This window comes from Dromiciops gliroides, chromosome 5, assembly GCF_019393635.1.
Source record: "Dromiciops gliroides isolate mDroGli1 chromosome 5, mDroGli1.pri, whole genome shotgun sequence".
Taxonomy (NCBI): domain Eukaryota; kingdom Metazoa; phylum Chordata; class Mammalia; order Microbiotheria; family Microbiotheriidae; genus Dromiciops; species Dromiciops gliroides.
Window position 1 is genome coordinate 125907005 of NC_057865.1, and position 24249 is coordinate 125931253.

Sequence of the window (24249 nt, forward strand, 5' to 3'; positions counted from 1 at the left end):
TCACTATATTTTAATAACTTTTTGAAAATTTTTTCTTTATTTTGCACCACTTACAAAATTTGTTTTTTCACATGTAATATAAATTAATTTCTTATATATACTGTATATGACGTCATGGTATTATAAATGAAAAGCAAAAAATAAATCTGTTTTTAAATACTGAAATCCCTTCATGACTTTTGGCCCACCCTGTACAACATTATCATGATCTACTGCCTAACTAAAACCCTGTAGTCTATCTGGGAGCCTCAGAACTATCCCTCCAACATGACATTCACTCATCTTCACTCCACGGCTTGGTTTTATTACCCTTTCTAGGAATGCTACTTTTGCTTCCTATTCACTATGTGAATTCTCACATAAGGTGTCAAGTAGGGAAGTAAGTAGGGTGAATACAGACATTAACCTGGGAGACAAGCTCATGGGGACAATACACCAACGGGTATAGCTAGGTGTTTAAGACCCTAGGGATCTCTTCTGATGCTGATTTGCACCTATAATGCTGTTCTGTTCCATTCTTTTTTTTTTTTTAAGTTTTTTTAGTGAGGCAATTGGGGTTAAGTGACTTGCCCAAGGTCACACAGCTAGTAAGTGTTAAGTGTCTGAGGCCGGATTTGAACTCAGGTCCTCCCTCAGGGCCAGTGCTCTATCCACTGTGCCACCTAGCTGCCCCCTCTATTCCATTCTAAAAGGCTGAACCATGATGTTTCCCCTACTTCTACTTCTTTCTGCATTTGAGAGGAACTCTCATGTAGTACATAAGACTGGGCTGAGGACAAGATGACTTTGGGAATCCTACCTCAGACACTTATTAAGAGGCAGCTAGCTGGTACAATTGCTAGAGGGCTGGGCCTGGAATCAGGAAGATAGGAGTACAAATCCACTCTCAGACACTATCTGTATGAGCCTGGGAAAGTTATTTCTCACCTTTGTTTGCCTCAGTTTCCTCAGGTGTAAACGGGATAATAATAATACCTACCTCCCAAAGCTGTTGTGAGGATCAAATGAGATAATAATTGCAAAGCATCTGTCACATAGTAAGCATTATATACATGTTAAATATTATTATTATGTTTGTTATTAAGATAAGGAATTCAAACTCTATGACCTCCAAGGTCTTTTCCAGCTTTAACTTCGTGATTCTGATCTTGATTCCTATTTACTGTGCCTTTACAAATCTATGCTTTTGATCCCAGCCTGACAAGCTGACCTTATTTTCTAAAATCCATTTTTATGCCTTTTGTCTTTTTTTATGGGGCAATGAGGGTTAAGTGACTTGCCCAAGGTCACACAGCTAGTGTCAAGTGTCTGAGGATGGATTTGAACTCAGGTCCTCCTGAATCCAAGGCCAGTGCTTTATCCACTGTGCCACCTAGCTGCCTCACCTTTTGTCTTAACATTTCTGGCTAACCTTGGTCACTGCACCTTCCTTTGTGTTCCTTTTCCATAAAAAAAGTAAAAGTCACTAATTCTGACAATGTATACAATACACTGCCTTTGTGCTCTCCTACCACTCTTCCCTAACTCTAAATTCTAATTGTGCCCTTTTGGCTCAGAGGTCTGTAATATATATCAATAGCCTAATAGCCCTCAACATTTCCTAACTCCAACAAACCCAGATACAGAGACTCAGTGGAAAGCATTATAGGCACTTCCCCTGACACAGGTGTTCTGCAAATATTTGTTAATTAAATTTTTTAAATCATCTACATCATTTCGTCTCATTTATTTAAGAAAACTTTTAGGTCTGAAATGCAGTCTACTCTATTGATACAAATGAAAATTGACTGAGACATCAATATCCCACAAAGACACTTTTTAAATGGCTATACTTATTATAGAATATATTGTACATACCTGTATAGGACCAACCAATCTCTTCTACCAGTTTCCGTTGTCTGTAGTATCCATAAGCCCAATCTATAAGCAAGAAAAAATACATAAACATTGTAGAAGCTATTCCATATACCACACAGGTCACAACTCTATATGGTGAAAAAATACTATAAAATCCAGTCAGGTCCCTATTTACGAAAAAAAAAACAAACCAACAAACCACCCCTGCTATACGCGGTCATCCCCCCAATCCCACTACATTTCCAACAACCACCACTGCTACCAGAGATTTGTCTGTCCCTTCCATGGGAGATTTTGTGAGCATAACTAGAATATTTAAAGCAAGCAAGAGTTCTTAACCTTTTTGTATGACATGGAATCCTTTGGCAATTTGGTGAGCCCTACAGACCAGTTTTCAGAATAATGAGACTCTCGTCCTTTTCTCTTGCCTTTCTTCTCCTTTTCATTAATAGGGCAATGTGGAATTGTGGAAAAGTAATGGGTTTGGGGGTGGAATTGTGGAAAAGTAATAGGTTTGGAGTCAGGAGATTTGACTCTGCCACTAATTAACTGTGTGGTCTTGGGCATGTCACTTAATTTCTTGGAGTTAATTCCTTCATCTGTAAAATAAAAGGGGTTACATTAGATGAAATCTAGATGAAAGTTTCTTAGAGCTCTAAAATTATATTACTCTATAATTAGCCATGTGAAATTCAACTTTGGCATTTATGAAGATGGGTGGAGCTGTACAAAATCAGAAACTAACTTTGAGAAATAATTATTCTCTTAATATGCATCACGTGGCAAAATGGATAGAAAACCAGCCCTCGAATCAAGAAGACAACCATTTGATGAACACTTATTAAGTGCTTATTATGTTCCAGGTACTGTACAAAGTACTAGGGAAACAAAAAAGAGGCAAAAGACAGTCCCTGCCATCAAGGAGCTCACAGTCTAATGGAGGCAAAGACCTTGCTCTCAATGAGCTTCTAATTTAATTAGAGAAGAAGATAAAAAGATCAATATATAAATGAGGATGATATAAGGAACACTCTGGTAAGTGTAAAGGAGAGAGAGAGAGCTCCAGAGGAAGTGCAAACAAAAGTTCAGAAGGGAATATGAATGGGGCAGTTTGTTATTACTACGTTAAATTGAATATACTCCTTAGACATACAAACTAACAATCCTTCACGACTTCACAAACAATTCTCTTTTGTGTATAGCAAAAGGTTCATGTTTGTTGATGACTGTGATGAGTGTTAAGTACATAATAGAAAATCCATTTTTAAAAAGGAAAAAACAAAGCTTCATAGAGAAGGTGGCATCTGAATTTGGCCTTGATGGGCAAGAGGACTTCATCAAGCAGAAACAGGGAATGGAGAAAGGGAGCAGAAAGACATTCATCCGAGAGAGGGAGAGGTGTGTGCGTAGGACGAAAAGGCGGAGAGCATAATTATTGTTTGAAGGCAATACAGAATACTCGAAGGTGATGAGCATGACAAGGCTGAACAGGGAGGCTGCATATTAATTGTGGAAGAGTTTGAATGCCAAGGTCAGTAGTTTAAACTTTATCCAGGAGCTAATAAGGAATCAACAAACATTTTTGTGTACTAGAGTTTCATGGACATAGTGTGTATTAGTAGGGTAGCAGTGGGGAGGAGTGAAAGGTGGACCGGATAGAGATAAATTGGAGGAAGAAGGAGCACTTAAAAGATGAGTATAGGGGCGGCTAGGTGGCGCAGTGGATAAAACACCGGCCTTGGATTCAGGAGTACCTGAGTTTAAATCCGGCCTCAGACACTTGACACTTACTAGCTGTGTGACCCTGGGCAAGTCACTTAACCCCCATTGCCCCCCGCCAAAAAAAAAGATGAGTACAATAGTCTAGGAGAGAGGGTATGGGGAGTGGGAGTAGAGGGAGGAACCTAAATGAAAGATATTGCAGTGATAAAAATGACAAGAGATCAGACTTGGAAATTAACTGAATGTATGGGATAAGGGAGAATGAAGGATCAAATAAGACTTCGAGGTTTTCAAGGTTAAAGTTTGATTGACTGGAAGAATGTTGGTGAAAAAGGGAAGATATTTCTTCAGAAGGGAAAAGGAAGATGGGGAGTGGGAGAAAATAGAGAGATGGCTAGTGAAATTTTACACATGTTGAATTTTAAATTAGTAGGATATCCAACTGGAGAGATCAAGAAGGTTGTTAAGAGCTCTGGAAAGAGAATAAAGAGGCTGAAAGAGGTAGAAAGAGGCTGAGGGTATTGATATAAATTTGGTAGTCATCTTTATATAAGCAGTTACTGAAGGCATAATGAATGATGAGCTCACCCAGGGAAACCACATAAAGAGAAAATCTCTCTCTCTCTCTCTCTCTCTCTCTCTCTCTCTCTCTCTCTCTCACACACACACACACACACACACACACACACACACACACACACACATAAAGAGAAACTTGTGAAACATCTACTTTTAAGAGCCAGGAGAAGGAAGAAGAGTCAGTGAAAAAGAATGAGAAGGTACCATCAGGGAAGTAGTAGGAGAACCTCAGGAATAGAAGAGTATCTTTGAAAACAAAGGATAGAAGGTATCAAGAAGGAAGTGGTCCACAGTGTCAAATCCACAAAGGTCAAGAAAGATGAGGCCAGAGGAAAAAGTATCAGGAAGTTCTTGAAAGACAGAATACACATTATCAATAATCATTTGAAAATTTGTTCAAACTTCCTAACAATCAGAAAAATGAAAATTGAAGTAACTCTGAGATGCTATTTTACTCTCCTTACATTAGCAGATAATTAAAATGATAAAAATCTAATGTTGGATGGGATGTGGCAATATAGGCAAACTATTTCACTGCTAGTAGAGATGTGAACTGATATAACATTTTGGAAAGCAAATTGGAACTATGTAGAGTTATAAAAATGTTCAGACCCTTTGACCCAGTGGTTCCATTTCTAGGACTCTATCATAAGGATGTTATTTAAAGGAAAAAGGTCTATCTGTATAAAAATATTCATAGAAATTTTATTGGTAATATCAAAAAGCTGGAAATGGTTCATTGTTGAAACAATGATAGCTAAATATAAGTGGAATATTATTGTACCACAAATATAAAGAAGTGAAAGAAATATGGAGACTTATATGAAGGAATTCAGTGAAGAAACCAGAATTATATATATATATATATATATATATATATATATATAAAAAGACTGACTACTACAGAAACAACAAAAAGATAGTAATAACATTTTGGCGGGGAGGTGGTGGGAAAGGTGATTTCATTGACAGAGAGAAATTTATCCAAGAAAATGTATTCTAAGAATACAGATCAGCAACTATCCTGAAATTTGTGGTCTTAAGTTGACTGTTTTGGGCACTAAAAGTGTAAGTTATTTACCCTGTATCATCACACAGTAATTGTCAGGGATGGAAAGAAAACTCAGGTCTTCCTGACTCTGAAGCCAGTTCCTTCTCTACTATAACAAACTGCCTCTTCTAATAACAGTACCAACAACAACCAAAAAAAAAAATACACTGTAGAGAAAACAAGACATTTTTGTTATTTTTGTTAAAATTAATATGCATTTTAAAAACCCAGCCTGTTAGTAGTGTTTACTTTTTTATGTAAATAATTTTTCTGCTTTCTATTTGTGTATCTGAAAGTTTTATTTTTATTAATGGCAAATTTGGAAAAGGAATGATGATGATAAAAATAAATATAGTATCACTGAGGATTGCAAAGCACTTTGCATATGTTCTTTCATTTGATCCTTACAACAATCATGAGGTAGGCTCTATTATTATCCCCATTTTTCATATGAGGAAACAGAGAGGTCATTGGGTTTGTTTCATGATGATTTTTTAAGATTTGTAATAATATTCATATTTATTAATCTATGTGATTAATACATTGAGATGACTATTGCAGCACAACAGGACCATTGTTGTTGATGATATTGTTTGGAGGGATTCAGACACTACTAAAAAACTGAGAGAGGTTAACTGAGATCATACAGTTGTCTGACACATGATGTGAACTCACATCTTCCTGATTCTAGGTTTTGTGCTATATTCAATTTACCACCTTGTTGCCTTAGGTTGGATATGCAATTTCACTGATAGAATGATATGCCTTGGAGAGAAAACACTCTATCCAGGCAATCTGGGATGTTCCTCAACAAATTACAGTCTTAGTAAATTGCCTAGAGCACGGAGAGATTAAGCTAACTGCTCAGGGCCATATAGTCAGTATGTGTCAGGTGGGATTTTAACCCAAGTCATCCTGGTTGGAGGCCAGTTCTCCATCCTTCATGCTCTGATGCCTCACAAGTTTAGAATAATTACAGAAAAGTTGAGAAATACAGAAAAGCAACTGGATTTGAGGCATAGTAGAAAAGAGTACTAGCTTTGGATTCAAAGGACCTGGATTCAAACAACTCGTGTGTGTGTGTGTGTGTGTGTGTGTGTGTGTGTGTGTGTGTGTGTTGGAGGGGCAATGAAGGTTAAATGACTTGCCCAGGGTAACACAGCTAGTAAGTGTCAAGTGTCCGAGGCTGGATTTGAACTCAGGTCCTCCTGAATCCAGGGCCAGTGCTTTATCCACTGCACTACCTAGCTGCTAAGTGGTGCAGTGGATAAAGCACTGGCCCTGGATTCAAGAGGACCTGAGTTCAAACCCAGCCCCAGACAGTTAACACTTACTAGCTGTGTGACCCTGGGCAAGTCACTTAACCCTCATTGCCCCGTCTCCCCCCCCCCAAAAGAAAAAAATAGAAGAGATAATCCATTCTTCAAGCCCTAAATCTATGATTCTATAATTAGTTAGCAAATCAAAGAGCAAAGTTAGACTACAGTATTAAGTGGAAGGCATGAATTAGAAACCACTATTAACAGAGAATGCCCCATAAGAATTTGGCATTGAAGTTAAGGAGACAGCATGATACCTTGAGGGGAGTAGCAGGCTCTAGGGAAGATCTGATTGATTGATTTTAGGACTGGGGACATGGAAGACACCTGAAATTTGAGGGAAAAGACAGTAGATAGGGAGAGCTTAATGAAAAGGTTCATAAGAGACGACATATTTGTCTAAACAAAAAATAAAGACGGTAACAAAGAAAAAAAATTTTGCTGCGATTAAAGGGAGGAAGGAAGATGATGCTGGATAAAGATGCTGAGATGATTAGAAATAAAGGGAGGGGAGTCGAGAGGAAAGATCACTTACATTCTCTGCTGACAGTGAAGGAATTGTAGCTTTGGAAATGTGAAAAATCAATAAGATATAAACACATTGTTTCCCAATATACTTTGCTAGGGCAGGATATTTTATAAAGATATCCTTAGCAACAGAAGCCAGTGGCCATAGTCATTAAAATGGTGCCCCTCTTGTGGATACAAAGCTCACCATAGACAACTGAGTACCTGGATTAACCTGGCTTCTTATAAAATTTTTCCCTCCAAAATTTTAAACTGGTTACTGGATAAGCTGTTGGAGGAGCAGGAGAAATCTGTTTTGATTATTATTATTATTTTTTTTTTGGTGAGGCAATTGGGGTTAAGTGACTTGCCCAGGGTCACACAGCTAGTAAGTGTTAAGTGTCTGAGGCCGGATTTGAACTCAGGTCCTCCTGAATCCAGGGCCAGTGCTCTAGCCACTGTGCCACCTAGCTGGCCCTGTCTTGATTTTTGAAATTAATTTTGAAAATAACTATTCATTTATTTTCCCATACTTTGAAGATGTTTTTGTTTAGTGGATACACTTTTCTGATTTTACATAAATAACTATATGTTGCAGCAATAATTGAAAATCAGCTCCTGCTTTAGTCATGAAGAGAGCAAGGCCTTCAAAGCCCAATGGCAAATGCTGATGGAGTTCAGTTTTACATGACATTTGACAATGAGCATTTGTTCTTTTGCTTTTAATTACTTTTCTTAAAAAAGCTTTTAAAATACAGAAGTCCCAGGTGTTAGTTGCTGTCTTCACTTTCTTCCTTTATGTATTGTTCTCTTAATTGTTACTTCAGACAATCCACTGGGCATTCATATGTTAATTATATAGGTCCTGGGCGTGAGAGAGTACCCTCACTTTTAAAATTCTTCTTAGAGATCTGATAGATGAGAAGTGATAGCTTCAATGAACAAGAAAAAAAGAAGCAAGGTTCACTTTTTTTGTTGCATTCTATACTTTGAAAACCAGTAAATCCCATATAAGTTGGAAAGAACCATTAAAATGTATGCACATCTGAAAACTAGCCATTCACCAATTACAAAATTCACAATTTTCTTTTCTGCAAAATAAATTTTAAAAAATAACCACGCACCAAATGTTCTTTCTATTTTTTTCAGGGATAAAATCGTGACTTCTTTATTCTTTTAATTAGTTTTTCCCTATTCCAAATAATACATTCCTGTAGCAATAAAACAATATTTTCAGAAAAGAGCCATAAATTTTACACACAGTTAGCTGGAAAGTTCATGATGTCACAGACACTTTTCCTGTATTCTTTTAATTCTGCTACTCCAAAAAAAAAAAAAAAACCGCTGCAGCGTTTGCATAAAGTTATCTCTACTAATCTAATGACAAATAAAGATAAATAGATCTGTTTTGACTTAAATGAAGTTCTTAAAAATCACTTTTCAGACTGAAGCTTCTATAGATCTATATTAGTAAATACAATATTTTTAACGTTCTATACTTCTAAATGATGAATATTATGAACTTTAGCTCCTTAAAACTCAACTTATCTAAGTTTAAATTATATTTAATTGCATAATATTTAAGCTTGAATATTTTATTTCAGAACAAGTGTGCACAATGTTTGATGGTATCCTAATATTAATTAACTACAAAGAATAGCCCTAGCTAAGTAAAATTTTGTTGTTTTTTTTTTTTCTCTATGGCTATTGATTGTGGTGGGTGGCCTTGGAATTCTCTCTACAATCTCTATGCATAATTAAGAGAAACTCATCTGGGTTATAACAAGGTTATATTTAGCAAACTCCAGTTCAATTGGGTGTTCTGTTTGTATTTTTCTTAGATCCCCATTACTGTAGCAAAGTCAACGTATTTTTTGTAATTGAAATTTTACTCCACAATTGGTTAACGACTTCATAATAATGCGTTTTGCTAAGATATAGTAATAACTCTTCTTCTTTAACCTTATGCTTGGTGTGGAAATATTTATTCAAGATCCTTACTAGGTTCTAAGTTAACAAGCTTCCCAAGGTCATCCTCCAGATCCATAGAAAGCCTGCAAATAAAGCAGGTTTCCCCAGATGAATTCTGAGGCCATGGCCTATCCATCAGGGCATGTAGGCAGTTTCTCTGCTAAGCAAGCGTTCAACTGCAGCTGATATAACCCATATGTAACACATTTGGGGCTAGCGACGTAGTAACCTATAAAGGAAAGAAAGGCTATAGTACTTGCTTCTCAGAAAAGAGATTGTTTTGTAAAAATTCAAGTAATAAACAAGTATTTCTAGAAACAATAACCACATTTCAGTTCTCTCATTTAGTGGAAATAACATTTTTGCTCTGAAAAACAAACACATGAAAGATGCAAATGAGCAGCAAAATCAAACATTTGAACAGTCTGTTTGCTTAAAAACAACAATATACAGATCGGTAGCTGGTTTTAATAAAAAAATGATTATCTAAAAATGATAAGGAATCATATCTGTCTTCTAACCAGAAGCATATCCTACTCAACAATGCAGTTTTTTGCATCTCTTCCTGTGCATCTGTCATTGCTGAAGATCTCTTTTAAAATTGTTACTATTATCCTTAATTCTTCTAAGATGGGGAAATAGACCCTCGGAGTTAGGAAGAAATGTTTAATAGAGAATTACCTATAGGATATATTTAAATTCTACATTGAATCAAGTCAACAAGCATTTATTAAGCACTTACTGTGTGGAGCACGTGCGCGCATGCGTGTGCACACACACACAAACACACACACACACCCTGCAGTAATATGGTCCTGGTTCACATTCTAATTAGGGAGACGGCATATGTACCTACAAGCTATTATACACGAAAATAAAAGGCAATCTCAAAGAGAAAGTATGGGAATAGAGCATGGGGAACCTGGAAAAGGTTTCTTCCAAGTAAGCATGATTTGAATTGAGTCATCAAATTGAATTTTACAAAATGGCCTATCTACCCTCCTCCTTTCCTACAAAAACCTCTGCCTACAGAACTGAATGTATGTCTCTGAGTTAATCTTTAAGGACCCCCACCCAGTATGGCAGATGTTGCTTGGGTATTGTAAATGCTTATGTTAACCTGCTGATAAATCACCTCCAAAGGTAACCCCATGGGAGTACCCAATGAGGGTACTCTAATATTAGATTCCAACTGAATTTCACTCGTGCCCAGATAATATCTGATGGGTTTAATCCTCTGGTATATCAAGAAATGAGAAAGGAGCTTTCAGAAACCAGGTTTCTAATAGCAGCTGCAGAGATAGGATATCATAAAGATAGCAGCAACTGTTTTACGGACAAAGCTTTATGAGTAAAACATATAACTTCCTTTAACAATGCTAGCACATGAAGACATAATCAACCAATCAATAAACATTTAATAAGTGCCTACTTAGTGCTAGGCACTTATACAAAAAAGGGCAAAAGACAGTTCCTTGTCCTCCAGGAGCTTACAATCTAACAGGGATAAGTAGAATATAATTAACAAAGGCACTAGAATTAAGACATATTGGTAAAGACTTCCAATAAAAGATGGGATTTGATCGCTGAAGTTAATTTATAGATGAGCATTAATCACTTTAAAAAATTTGGGGGGGGGCAGGGCAATGAGGGTTAAATGACTTGCCCAGGGTCACACTGCTAGTAAGTGTCAAGTGTCTGAGACCAGATTTGAATTCAGGCCTTCCTGAATCCAGGGCGGGTGCTTTATCCACTGCACTACCTAGATGCCCCTGTATTAATCCCTTTTAAAATAAATGGTACAAAAATATTTATAGCAGCTCTTTTTGTGGTGGCTAAGAATTGGAAAGTAAAGCAATGCCCATCAATTGGGGAAAGGCTAAACAAGCTGTGGTATATGATGGTGATGGAATATTATTGTGCTATAATGACAAACAGGATGATTTCTTTTTAAATTTTATTTTATTTTTAAAGTTTTTTACATCATAAAAGTATGTTGTTATTTTCTAATTACAGGTAAAGATAGTTTTCAACATTTGTTTTTATAAGATTTCTAGTTTCAAATTTTTCTCCCTCCCTCCCCCCAAGACAGCAAGCAATCTGATAAAGGTTATATATGTGCAATCAAATTAATCATATTTCTACATTAGTCATGCTGTAAAAGAAGAATTAGAGCAAAAGGGAAAAACCTCAAAGAAAGAAAAACTAAATAAAAATAGAAATAGTATGGTTCAATCTGCATCTAGATGCCACAGTTCTTTTTTTCTGGATTTGGAGAGCATTTTCCATCATGAGTCCTTTGGAACTATCTTGGACCACTGTATTGCCGAGAAGAGTCAAGTCTCTCAGTTGATCAACACATAATGTTGATGATACTGTGCAAAATGTTCCCCTGGTTCTGCTCATCTCACTCAGCATCAGTTCATGTAAGTCCTTCCAGGTTTCTTTGAAATCCATCTGCTCATCGTTTCTTACAGCACAATAGTATTCCATTACATTCATATACCACAACTTGTTTGGCCATTCCCCAATTGATGGGCATACCCTCAATTTCCAATTCCTTGCCACCACAAGAAGAGCAGCTATAAATATTTTTGTACATGTGGGTCCTTTCCCCCTTTTTGTGATCTTTTTGGGAAAAAGACCTAATAGTGGTTATTGTTGGGTCAAAGAGTATGCACAGCTTTATAGCCCTTTGGGCATAGTTCCAAATAAGCAGGATGACTTCAGAAAGGACTGGAAAGACTTGTATGAACTGATGTATAGTGAAGTGAGCAGAACCAAGAGAACATTGTGCACAGAGACGGCAATATTGTTTGATGAAGAACTGTGAATGACTTAATTATTCTCAACAATACAATGATCCAAGACAATCTCAAAGGACTACTGATGAAACACACTATTCACCTCCAAAGAAAGAACTGATATTGATGGAACACAGACTGAAGCATACTATTTTTCACATTCTTTCATTTTTTCTTTTTTTTCAGCTTTTTTGTACAAAATGACTAATATGGTAATGTTTCACATAATCGTACATATATAACCCATATCTGATTGCTTACCATCTCAGGGAAGGGGGAGGGGAGGGAAGGAAGGAGGGATAAAAACTGGAACTCAAAACTATAAATAAAAATGTTTATTATTTATATTATATAGTGCAAAATCATCATCAGTTGTGAGATATGAATGGTGGAGGCAGTTGGTTTATCCTCTGTTTTAAAAAGGTACCTTCATAATATAACATAAGTCTCAAAATTGTCTTCTTGTTTCATGATGATTTTTTAAGATTTGTAATAATATTCGTATTTATTAATCTATGTGATTAATACATTGAGATGACTATTGTAGCACAACAGGACCATTGTTGTTGATGATATTGTTTGGAGGGATTCAGACACTACTAAAAAAATAGTAGTTGTAGTAGTAGCTATTTTTTTTTAGCTGTGTGACCCTGAGCAAGTCACTCAATTAACCCTATTTGTCTCAGTTTCCTTATCTGTAAAATGAACTGGAGAAGGAAATGGAAAACCACTCCAGTATCTTTGCCAAGAAAACTCCAAATGGAGTCAGTCACAAAGAATCTGATGAGACTGAAAAGGACTCAGTGATAATAACCAGGTAAGAAAACTCTTCTACTATTGCAGATCAGCAACTCTTGTGCAAATTATAGTATTATAGAGTTGCATGAGGAATGGAAGGACTTGCCCAAAGTGACACAGTCATCACATATCAGAGGCGTAATTTGAATTCAGGGGGACTTGATTCTAAAGTCAGCACCCCTTTCCATGATGCCACAATACCTTTCATAGACAAATAAATATGTAAAACAATATACATTGTGTGATAGCGAAAATAAATTATACGCTAGTATTAGTTAAAGTGGGGTTAAACAACAGCTACGCTAGGAAGTGTGGAGGATTTTGCCCACCAATCCTCTAAACAAGTTAACCTGACAAACTGATGAAACTGAGAAATGCAACTGAAAAATAGCTGGTTTCAGCTCAGTTATTGGCTAAAACTACTCACTAAACCTTAGTTTCTTAAACTGTGGGTCCCGACCCCACATGAGGCCACTAAAATGTGGCGACAGTAAAAAGTTATTTACACCTCTTTTACATACCTATATACACGGGGTCATGTAAAATTTTCTCAGGAGAAAAGGTGTAGAGTAGAAAAAGTTTTAGAAGCCCTGCACTAAACTGCCATTTATCAACCACTTACTTTATGCAAAGTACTATGATAGGTGCTAGGGAAGATACAAAGATAATTGTAATGTCCTTTCTGCCCATGTGGTGCTCAACCTACACACCCACACCCACACCCACACCCACACCCACACCCACACCCACCCCACACACACACTACTATTTTTTAAGCTATTTGAGAGGAGGAGAGGTAAAACCTTAGTTGGTAACCTCAGTGCTTATTTTCGAATGGAATTTACTGATTAAATTACTTAAAAGGAAGAAGTTTTTAAAACTAGAATCAACTTTAAGGAAAGGGATAGTTATATTAAAACCAAATCATGAGATCAGATCTATCCCTAATTCCCCATAGTGATTAAATCAGGAAACTAAGCTTGGAGAAGAGTCATTTTCAAAAGGTCAGGCTCTTTTTCTCAATGCTCTATGAATTACATTAATTTAGATAACAAATTATAATATAATTTAATAAATTAAACTTTCTTTCTAGGATACTTAGCACAGTGTCTGGCTCATAGTTGGCATCTAATAAATGTTGATTGATTAATAAGATTAAGATATGAAAGTTTAGAAATATGTCTTTGTTTAAACATGTCATTTTCTACCTAAGATAAGAAGTACTAGAAAAAACAAAGTTCATGCTTCATGATGAAGTCTACTGAATGTTGTGTTTTGTAAAAGCTGCCTTGATCTCCCATCAAAAGCAAGCAAACAAAAAACCCCGAACCACCCTTGTTGGCAAGACTTTGATGTCTGAATCACATAGGTTTAATCACATTTACCACAGATAATTACATCAGCAAAATTTTTTCATGAGTAAAACATGCATGCAGCTGTCTTCCCCAATAGGAGCACCTGGGGAGGAGCACAGATTTTTCCATCCCTGCTATCTTTTCCCCCAACATGTTAACTGCTCTTCATGCTGGTAGTTTTCTGTTTTTCAGACAACTTAAGTTACTTGAGTTGATTTGAGGGGGAATTATAAAGTGACAAGTTGGTCTTCCCAATGTGTTCTGACCAAATTCTAGAACATTGCCCATTCTTTGGTCAAAGTCTTTCATAGGCATCTGGAGATAGGAATTCACACCCCATTTAAAAAAATTCACAGGCATGACTTATTTTCTTTTTATTTGTAATAAAGTATTTTTCCCGTTACATGTAAAGATAGTTCTCAATTTTTGTTTATACAAGCTTTCCAATTTCAGATTTTTCTCCCTCCCTCCCCTCCCTCCTCCATCCCCTAGACAGCAAGTAATCTGATATAGGTTTATATATATATATATATATATATATATATATATATATATATAATGTTAATGTTATTATGTATATATATACATAATAACATTAAACATATTTCTGCATTAGTCATGTTATAAGAGAAAAATCAGAGCAATGACAAAAAACCTCAAAATAGAAAAACAACAGCACCAAAGACAAAAGAAATGGTATGGTTCATTCAGCATCTATACTCCACAGTTCTTTTTTTTCCCTGGATTTGGAGATTCTCTTCCATCATGAGTTCCCTGGAACTCTTCTGTACCATTACATTGGTGAGAAGAATATAGTCCATCACAGTAGATCAACACACAATGTTGATGAAACTGTGCACAATATTCTTCTGGTTCTGGTCATCTCACTTATCATCAGCTCACGCAAGACCCTCCAGGTTTCTCTGAATTCCTCCTGCTCATCGTTTCTTACAGAACAATAGTATTCCATTACATTCATACACCACAACTTGTCCAGTCATTCCCCAATTGATGGGCATCCCCTCAACTTCCAATTCCTTGACACCATGTAAACAGCAGCTATAAATATTTTTTTTTTTTTTTTTTTTTTTTTTTTAGGCAATGGGGGTTAAGTGACTTGCCCAGAGTCACACAGCTAGTAAGTGTCAAGTGTCTGAGGCCGGATTTGAACTCAGGTACTCCTGAATCCAGGGCCGGTGCTTTAACCACTGCGCCATCTAGCTGCCCCCTATAAATATTTTTGTACACAGGTATGCCTTATAGTGCTTCTCATTATTAAAAAAGAAAGGATGTAGCTCTACAAATATCATAATCTTTTCCATGGGAAATTTGCAATTTACTATGTTGATATGATATCAATGATAACTTCCATTAACATCAATTACAAATATGTAAGATTCAAAGGATCCTAAGTAAAAGTAAATGGTAGAAACTCAAATTTTGTGGCTACTAGCAATTTATTTATTATCTACAGTAGTAAATAAATTCTATGAGTACATCAGCTGGTATATTTTTGTAATAAGAATCATAATATGCAATATGCATAAGATATGGCTCAGCATTTTTGGCATCTGAGAGATTATGATGGCTCCCTAGCTAATTCTGGTCATGTAGTAATTCAGCATTGAAAGGACTTGGCATTTTTTATATGACATATTGAGTCCTAGATGGTCCCTTGGTCTTCCCCTCATCCTGAGATAGCAGCAGAGGGATTAAATGTTTCATCAGTTAAAACGAAGGGATGGTATCCAGCTTGTTTATTTGTTTAACCCTCATGGAACACAAAAACAGGAATAAACTGTGCTCCTGGATGCCTATTCTGTTTTGTGGATATGTCCAGGCTTGTAGGTAACCTTGTAAGTTCAATTAGTATGGAGGTCCCGGGTATAAGGAATGGGGCTAGCCGGTGGCATGGAGAGTTTCTACATCAGAGATTATCAGAAAACGTGGATTTTGTAGCAAGCAACAAGGTGAAATGTAAAATGTCTAATCAGCAGTCCTGTAAATTTTTATTTTTGTATGAGGTTTAAATATAAGCCTCCCTCGACATTACAATGGTAATTGTAAATGAATTATTGAATGAGGTTTTAAGTCATTCTGTCACTGAGCAATCTTTTAGCATTTTCTTTTATATGTAGGAAATAAATACCTGTCCGATGTGTTATTTATATTTTACATTGAGTACCTTTCTACTCACTCCTTTTAGGAGACATTAGACATAAGCTACAAGCTATGTTATTGCTAATTTCCCCCCACGGAATTGGGGAGAAGTTTTAATGTTCCAAAGAGTGTGAGAAAGAAAGCCTAGTCCCCTCTCATTAGAGTGAGGCTTTCTCAGGACAGAACCAGAGTTGTGTAACATACATGGTTCCAGAGCAAAGGGAACCTTTTGTAAAGGTTGTAGCTCAGTACCCCATTCCCTTAATTCCAGCTGTGGCTTCTTACTATTAGACTGTGAATAATTTTGCAACTCTTCCAAGATTTCATCTCTAATGCCCAAAATAGATTTTTTAAAAATTAGGATAAAAAGTATGATTATATATGAAAAAGGGAAATCAGAGATGAACAACCCAAGACAAAAAAGTAATGGTTATGAGTAAAGAAAGGCATTGAAGAATAAAAGAAAATCAAAGTAGATGGGACAAACAAATGGGAAGAAAAGGAAGAGAAGAGGGGCAGCTAGGTGGCCCAGTGGATAAAGCACCAGCCCTGGATTCAGGAGGACCTGAGTTCAAATATGACCTCAGACACTTGACACTTACTAGCTGTGTGATCCTAGGCAAGTCACTTAACCTTCACTGCCCCACCCAAACCCCCCTACAAAACCCAAAACCAAAGCAAAGCAAAACAAAACAAAACAAAATACAAGAAAGGGAAAAGAGGTGAAAGAAAAGGGTAGGAAAAAATGGCTGGAAGAAACTAGAGAAAAGAAATTAAACATTCATCTCAACAATAAACTGGAACATACTTAGATCGCTGCTGTGAAGATTCATGCTACTGATTCTACAGCCATCAAATCAGGGACAAAAATATTTTTGAGTAGTTGTTAAATAAAAGCATGGAGCACAATTGTCCATTCTCATTTTGTATTTCAGAAGAAAAAACAATAATAACTACCATTCAGAGCCCCAAAGAAATCTAAACGTATGAGTCAAATGAAGTAATAAATAGTAATATTCAGATTAGACTTGGGAAATGATGGCCATGTCCACATGTTAAGCAAGATGACGATTTTAATCCTATTCCCAGAAATAAAGACCATTCCTCAAATCACATCAATCAAGATGGCTAAAATGAACGAGTCACCCAGAATCTTTTACCTCTGGGTAGACTTAGGGAGCATTATTATTATTCATAGGTACTTTTTGTCCAGGTAATAAAGTCCAAGCTTTTGAACTATTCATTTGTTCTAGGTATAAAAATCTGGCACTTAGATATTTTAACATTATGTTCAAAAATATTTATGGCACATATTTTTAATTTGCTCTTAAGTGTGACAAATAATGTATAGTGTGGTCAAAATTATAAATGTTCTTGACTTCTTTCCAGAGTGCAATCCGTAAACCCACTGGCTTCATGTAGTTTTTATGACCTATACAAAAGAGCAAACTCTATTACCTTTAAGAAAAGCATGAAATATAATAAGCAAACTGATTTTCTATATAAGCCCATTGCTCTGTGTTATTAACTTGTCAGTACCATTTATAACAATACAGTAGAGTACCACTTATACATTTTATTAGCACTTGATTCCATTTGCCATTATTCATTAAAACTATCTAAATTTAGATAGTTCACCAAGAAATCTTCACTATTGCTTATTTTCCCAATTCAAGCTGATAAAAATGTTGATTAAAAAAAACAAAAAAAATCTGTAGTAGTTTTTTTCTTATTACCACTTGTAAGAGTTGTCATTTTGTTCTTTTTTACTTCTTTTAAATCAATCATCCTTGTCCTTGAAACAGTTTTTGTGACTTAGTACAGCTAATTTAACTTCACTGAACCTGTCTCTACAACCATGAAATGGAGACACATATTTACTTTATATGGATACTATAAATAAAGGATACAGGGCATGTTAAAATATACTCATTTCTTAGGTGGAAAGGTACCGCACAGTAACTCAGATAATTTCATTAACTTCACTTAAAATATTGTATTAAATGTCACCTTTTCATAATAAAATAAAATCCCAAAGAATAATTTGGAATTTTCGTAATGGACAAAGAAAGCAAGTTGCACTGGAAAGGCTGCTAGATTTCGAGTCAGAGGGCCTGGGTTTCACTATTAATGATCTCTATTAATTACTCTCTGTAACCCTGGACAAGTTACTTTGATTCTTTAAGCCTCACTTTCCTCCTCTGTGTCACAAGAAAGTTGGATTAGAAAGCTTCTGAGGTCTCTTCCAAATCTATGACCTTATTTTGATTGTTAAGTCATAAAGTGGCGGTGATGATTCATTTGACTGTTTTCAATTTTGTTGAAACTTAGCTTGTCTTGCGTTTCTCTTACACAAGCTATAAAGATGCTATAACCAATCTATATAAACATTTACATTCTCCCAGTGTAAATGGAAAGCTAGAAACTTATTTTAAATTTCCTGAATGAGTGTGCTATAAACTCTGACTAACAGAAAGCAACTGTCACGATGTAAAGCATAAAATGCTTAAATGTTCATTTCAATTAGTAAGTTTTATCTTTCTTTATCTAGTCCTAGCTACACTCCTCTAGCTCTACAGATATAATTTCCTTTCCTAGCTTTTATCAACCTATGATTATCTATCTTTCATCAGTCTATGATTATTTATTGACAATTTTAAACCATTCTCTGCTGATTAAAAAAGTTATGAATTCCCTACTCAAATTTTAAGAAGCCAATAAAATAACAATAATCTTTAGCCTAAAGTCACTGATTGCCAATTTATAAAAATATGTCTTGCTAACACTTTTGAGGAGGGAAGGGGTGAAAGAAGATAGAAAATAGAGTAAATATCATGGGGAGCGAATAGGATGGAAGGAAACACAGTTAGCAAGAGTAATTGGGGAAAAATTTTAAGCAGAAGCAAGAGCAATATAAGATGAGGATGATGATGGTGGTGGTGGTGGTGGTAGTGATGGTAGTGGTGGTACTTACTTTACAATAGTACAATAGCTGGGCTATTGTGAAGAAAATCCTCTGTCAGGTATAAGGTACTATATAAATGTTAGCTATTATTGTTGCAATAATAAACCTCATGGGTGTTTTATAAGGAAATCTCCCTTTAAAGTACTATATAAATGTAGTTTACTAAAAAAACAAGATGAGCAGGATGCTATCAGAAAAACCTGGAAAGACTTACATGAGCTGAGGCAAAATGAAATGTACAGTATAAGAAATAAAGCAATATTGTAAGATGATCTGATGAGAATGACTTAGTTATTTTCAGGAATGCAATGATCCAAGACAATTCTGAAATACTTATGAAAAATGCAGTCCATCTACAGAGAAAGAACTGATGGTATCTGAATACAGATGGAAGTATATTTTGTTGTTGTTGCTGTTAGTTCCTTTTTCTAAAGTTTTTTTTGGTCTGCTATGTTTTGTATGACTTCACATGTATAACATTGAATTGCTTGAATTATTGAATTCTTAAAGGGAGGATAGGGAGGAAGGAAGAGAATTTGGAACACAAAGTTTTAAAAAGTGATGTTACAATTTGTTTTTACATATAAGGTGGGGAAAAGTCTAAATAAATAAATAAACAAAATGAAAACAAACAAAAAATATGTCTTGCTTATATTACCAAGTAAGTTTCTTCATACGCATATATTTCTTATAACCTTTTGCTTTACTGGTGAAGGTATCACTCTGGTGATAGAATAGCAGGTGAAATTTGTTATTTCATTTTTACCATACCTGAATATCATTGCTATGCAATTTCACTTAACAGATAACAAATACTATAGCACAGAGGAAAGAGGATTTGGAGAGAAAAACCCGAGTTCAAATCCTCCCCTTTGCCACTTCTGTGGACTCATGCAAGTCACTTAACCTCTGACTCTCAGTTTACTCATGTATAAAATAAGGGGTTGTATTGGCTATATCTAAGGTCTACTGTAGCTTTATGTCTATGATTTTGTCCTTCCTTTAAATGGGAACTTGAATCAGCCATCACTTAAAGAAAAACAAAATTTAACATGTGTACATATTATATAATTGGGTGCTTAAACTGATTACATTAAAAATCCCCAAACACCAAGAGAAAATAAATCTTCAGTTAACCATCATGGTCCAGGAATGGGTCAGTTTAGATAATAGTATTTTGTGGTTAAATAAAGGATTTTTTATTTAAGATTCTTCTGTTTTACTCTTCCTGCAATCTTCTATTATTTCCTCCTTTCCACTGACCCTGCTCTTCTCTTCTCACCTTGGCCTCCTCTACTCCCCATGTTCAGAAGCCCCATGATACTTATTTGATGAACCAAGAAGCTTGGCTATTTTAAGCCAATTCTGTCACAAATAACGTCAGTCCTTTAAACTTCAGTTCTTCTGATTATGGAATAAGCCAATGATACTCCTTTTAAAAAATGAGGCTTTCCTTTATGACATGAGCTTTCACTATAACCTCTGCCTGAGACTTCTGAGTTTCCCATGGTGCTGGTTATTTAAGGCTTCCTGCTGCCTGATGCAAAAAAGTTTGACTGGAACAGTAGCCTAAGATGTCATTCCTGTTCTATGCAAAGATAATGGCCCTGGAGAATTTATCCAAGTAAAGTTACATTTTAATGAAAACCCAAGAAACTTGTGCAGGAGTTGTAATTTATGGGCTTTGTAATGGTTAGCTCAAATGAAACATCTGCTTTTTCTCTGCAAGTTTATAGCTTCCTGAGAAAGTCAAAAGACCTGCACAAATTAACAGACTGTTTCAGTCTGGATGGGAACCAGAATCCTATTGGCTTTTTGCCCTCAGGTTAGGACACCACGGCCTCCTTAAAATAATGAACAGTCTTGCAGTATCCTGCATGATAACTTACAAATTTTGCCCACAGTAACCCCTGTAAGACAATCTATAAAAGTGTAGCTGTAGCTAAATAAATAAACCAGATCACCAGAACTAGAATAAAGGTGACCATATGCAACAAATAAAATGGGTTTTTAGTCTAAGAAAAAGTCATTCTTTAGAAAGGAATAACATTAGACCATGGGAATTGATACCATGTAAAATAAGCAACAATATGGTTTTGCCTATTAGAATGTTCTCTTTACATAATTTAACAATATTTTGGTGAATACATCCTTCCCCATATACCAAAGCTATCTTTTGACTCAAACTTCATAAGTGACAACCATTATTTTGGATAGAAAGCATTTTATTGGTACCACTCATCATATTGTTCTCCTCACCCTGCACCTGGCACAGTGATTGGCATATAGGTGCTTAATCAATGTTGGCTGATTGATCGCTACCCCATGGATGCTTCGTGATAAATATGGCCATGAAGACTAGATCTTGCTGGGGGTTGTGGGGCGGGGGGGGGGGCAGGAGCGCAGTGCTCAAATGTTCTATTGGCCCTTGCAATTCTGTGATAAGTAACAAAACGGTGGACAAATTCAACAAACTAATAATTAGTACATTGTTATAATGTCCACAACTTGCATGCTAAAATATAAGCCCGGGAACACAAAAACTGACTTTTATTTTTTAAAAAGCTACACTATTTTAATTGCCTCTGAATAAAATGGAACCATAAACTCCTTAGGGGCAGGGATTATTTTCATTCTTTTATTTGTAGAAGGACAGCAAGATGGATGACAGTGAATAGAGTCTGGAATCAGGAAGACTCCTGATGTGCCCCAGACACTTACTGGCTCTGTGACCCTGGCTAAGTCACTTCACTTTGTTTGCCTCAGTTCCTCATCTATAAAATGAACTGGAGAAGGAAAGGGCAAACCATTCCAGTATCTTTGGCAAGAAAAGAGTAGGACATGGCTGAAATGACTCAATAATACTTAGTATTCCAATGGTTTAACATAGTGTCTGACACATAGTAACTGCTTTAATAAATGTTTAATTAGGGGCAGCTAGGTGGGACAGTGGATAAAGCACTGGCTCTGGATTCAGGACGACCTGAGTTCAAATCCAGCCTTAAACACTTAACACTTACTAACTGTGTGACCCTGGGCAAGTCACTTAACCCTCACTGCCCTGCAAAAAAAAAATAAATAAACAAACAAACAAACAAATAAATAAAATGTTTAATTGAATGGACCAGTGTTTTTTTTAAATATAGTGCTACATTTCCTAGCTTACATTTATATTTTACATGATCCCATTTATTATTTTACAATGTCAGTATCTCCATATAAGAACCTCATTTAAGAAAAAAAGGATATTCTCCTCTATAGATAATCACTTCTAAAAGGGAAATGCATGTTCTGGTCTTTCTTTATTTACACATTGGCCTATTATCTCTATATCCTAACAAGTGATTTATGACATGATACAAGAGTGTACCTTACCTGTGTGTGATGGCTTTTTATCTTCTTGGTGGTGGTGGTGGCGAGTTTTTCCATGAAGTGTAAATTGTTTAAAAATTACATCATCAAATGAAGATTGACAAGAATGTTTGAAGTTCATTCCAAGAAGAAAAAGAAATTCCTAAATCTTACTCTAGGGAGAAGTACAAAATGATCTATTTGCTTGATTGAAGTCAGTTTTACTGAGATATATTTCTGCCTACTGAAAAGACTTAAACCAACAGATAAACAGGGGGGGAAAAGCACTGCTACCACTTTACTTTGGCTGACAGTTCATTTCAGTTAGGGCAATAGTTACAAAACAATGAATTTTCTAAGTTTATCAGAGACCACTTGTTATGTTGCCTCTCATACATAACATAAAGCTTTTGGACAACTCCATTAAAGTCCGACTCATGCAGAGGTCAAACTTACATCAACTTCAGCTATACAGAAAATTACCATGAACCCAGAAGTCAATATAAAAGATGTCTTTGCAATAAAGAAAATAATTACAAATGAAGTCCATGTTGCTAATGGAACATAAAAGGACTGTGGCAGCATGAGCAAGACCCCAAACTAGAGAAATGTAAGAATCATCCACCCCCAATAATGCTCACAGGATGACCTCTGTCACTCCAAAGGAGGGGAATCCAATGGTCCCCATTCTAAGTGTTTCCAAAGATTCTTGGATTCTTTCCTGAAGGAATTTCTGGTCTCTTTGAGCCTAAAGAAAACTCTCCCTTGAAATCCCAGGAACTTCTTTGAGTCAGAAGAAAATGGAAAAACTGAATGAACTGGCAGTGAGCCTATTTAGCAACAGGGTTGATAGTTATCACTTTCCCTCATTCACATATGCTTCTTGGTGTATTTTTTAGTATTTTCAACTTTTTATTCTAATATTAATAGTAGTAGTAGGCTTCCACCAGTCGCGGAGGACCATGGATCGGCGCCTTGAAGAGCCACAGACTATACAGTGTGGCTGTGCAGTCCGATACAGGAGCCGCAGCTCCTGCTGCAATGAGGACATCGGAAAACTGCGCTCTCTGTTAAATACCAACTAAAACGACCATTTCCATATACACCACAGGAAAGAAAAAAAAAAGAGGATTGTATACAGAACTATGAATCTATTAGGTAGAGCTTGCTTTTCTTTTTGAATATTATAATAAGTCCAACATGTAAATTTTTAAAGCTGGAAACAGTCTGTAGAGTTTCTCTAAGTCTCTCATTCAATTATTCATTCATTCAAACAAATATTTATGCAGAGTGTAAACATTATAAACCATGAAGATTAGAATGCATGTTCATTATAATAACCCTATAAGGATGGTAGAGCAAATATTTACATGAATATTTGTTGAATTTTGAATGAATGAATAAATGAGAGGCTTAGAGAAACTCTACTGACCTCTTTTTAAAAAAGTTTTACATTTGATGTAGGCCAGCCAAAGGAATATTTCAAGAAGTCAAAGAAATTAAGGACAGAGGAAAGGGTCCATTGGATTTCACTGAAATATTGGAGCTGGAAAGAACCTTGGATATTATCTAGTCCAGAATTTTCTTTCTACAGAAAAGAAAACTGATGCTCTGGAAGTCAATGCTATGCCTGAGGGTGCAAAACAAATTAGTAGTAAAACAAACTAGAACTCAGATCCCTTCGTTGTCAGTTGGTTGCTCTTAACACTACACCATGCTAACAGTCTAGAATCACTGCCCCCCAGATGTTGAACAGCATGGTGACTGAGAGATCATGAGTGGTTTTGAGGGATATTGTTTCTGAAGGAAC

General features: G+C 36.0%; 1 protein-coding gene across 1 annotated transcript in view; it reads right to left on the reverse strand.

The window, feature by feature from the left end:
- Positions 1–24249, reverse strand: part of PTPRZ1 (protein tyrosine phosphatase receptor type Z1) — a 250813-nt gene that overhangs the window by 180544 nt on the left and 46020 nt on the right. Inside the window, 1 exon segment of the mRNA XM_043966245.1 lies at positions 1858–1920. Within this exon segment, the coding sequence (XP_043822180.1) occupies positions 1858–1920 (63 nt within the window).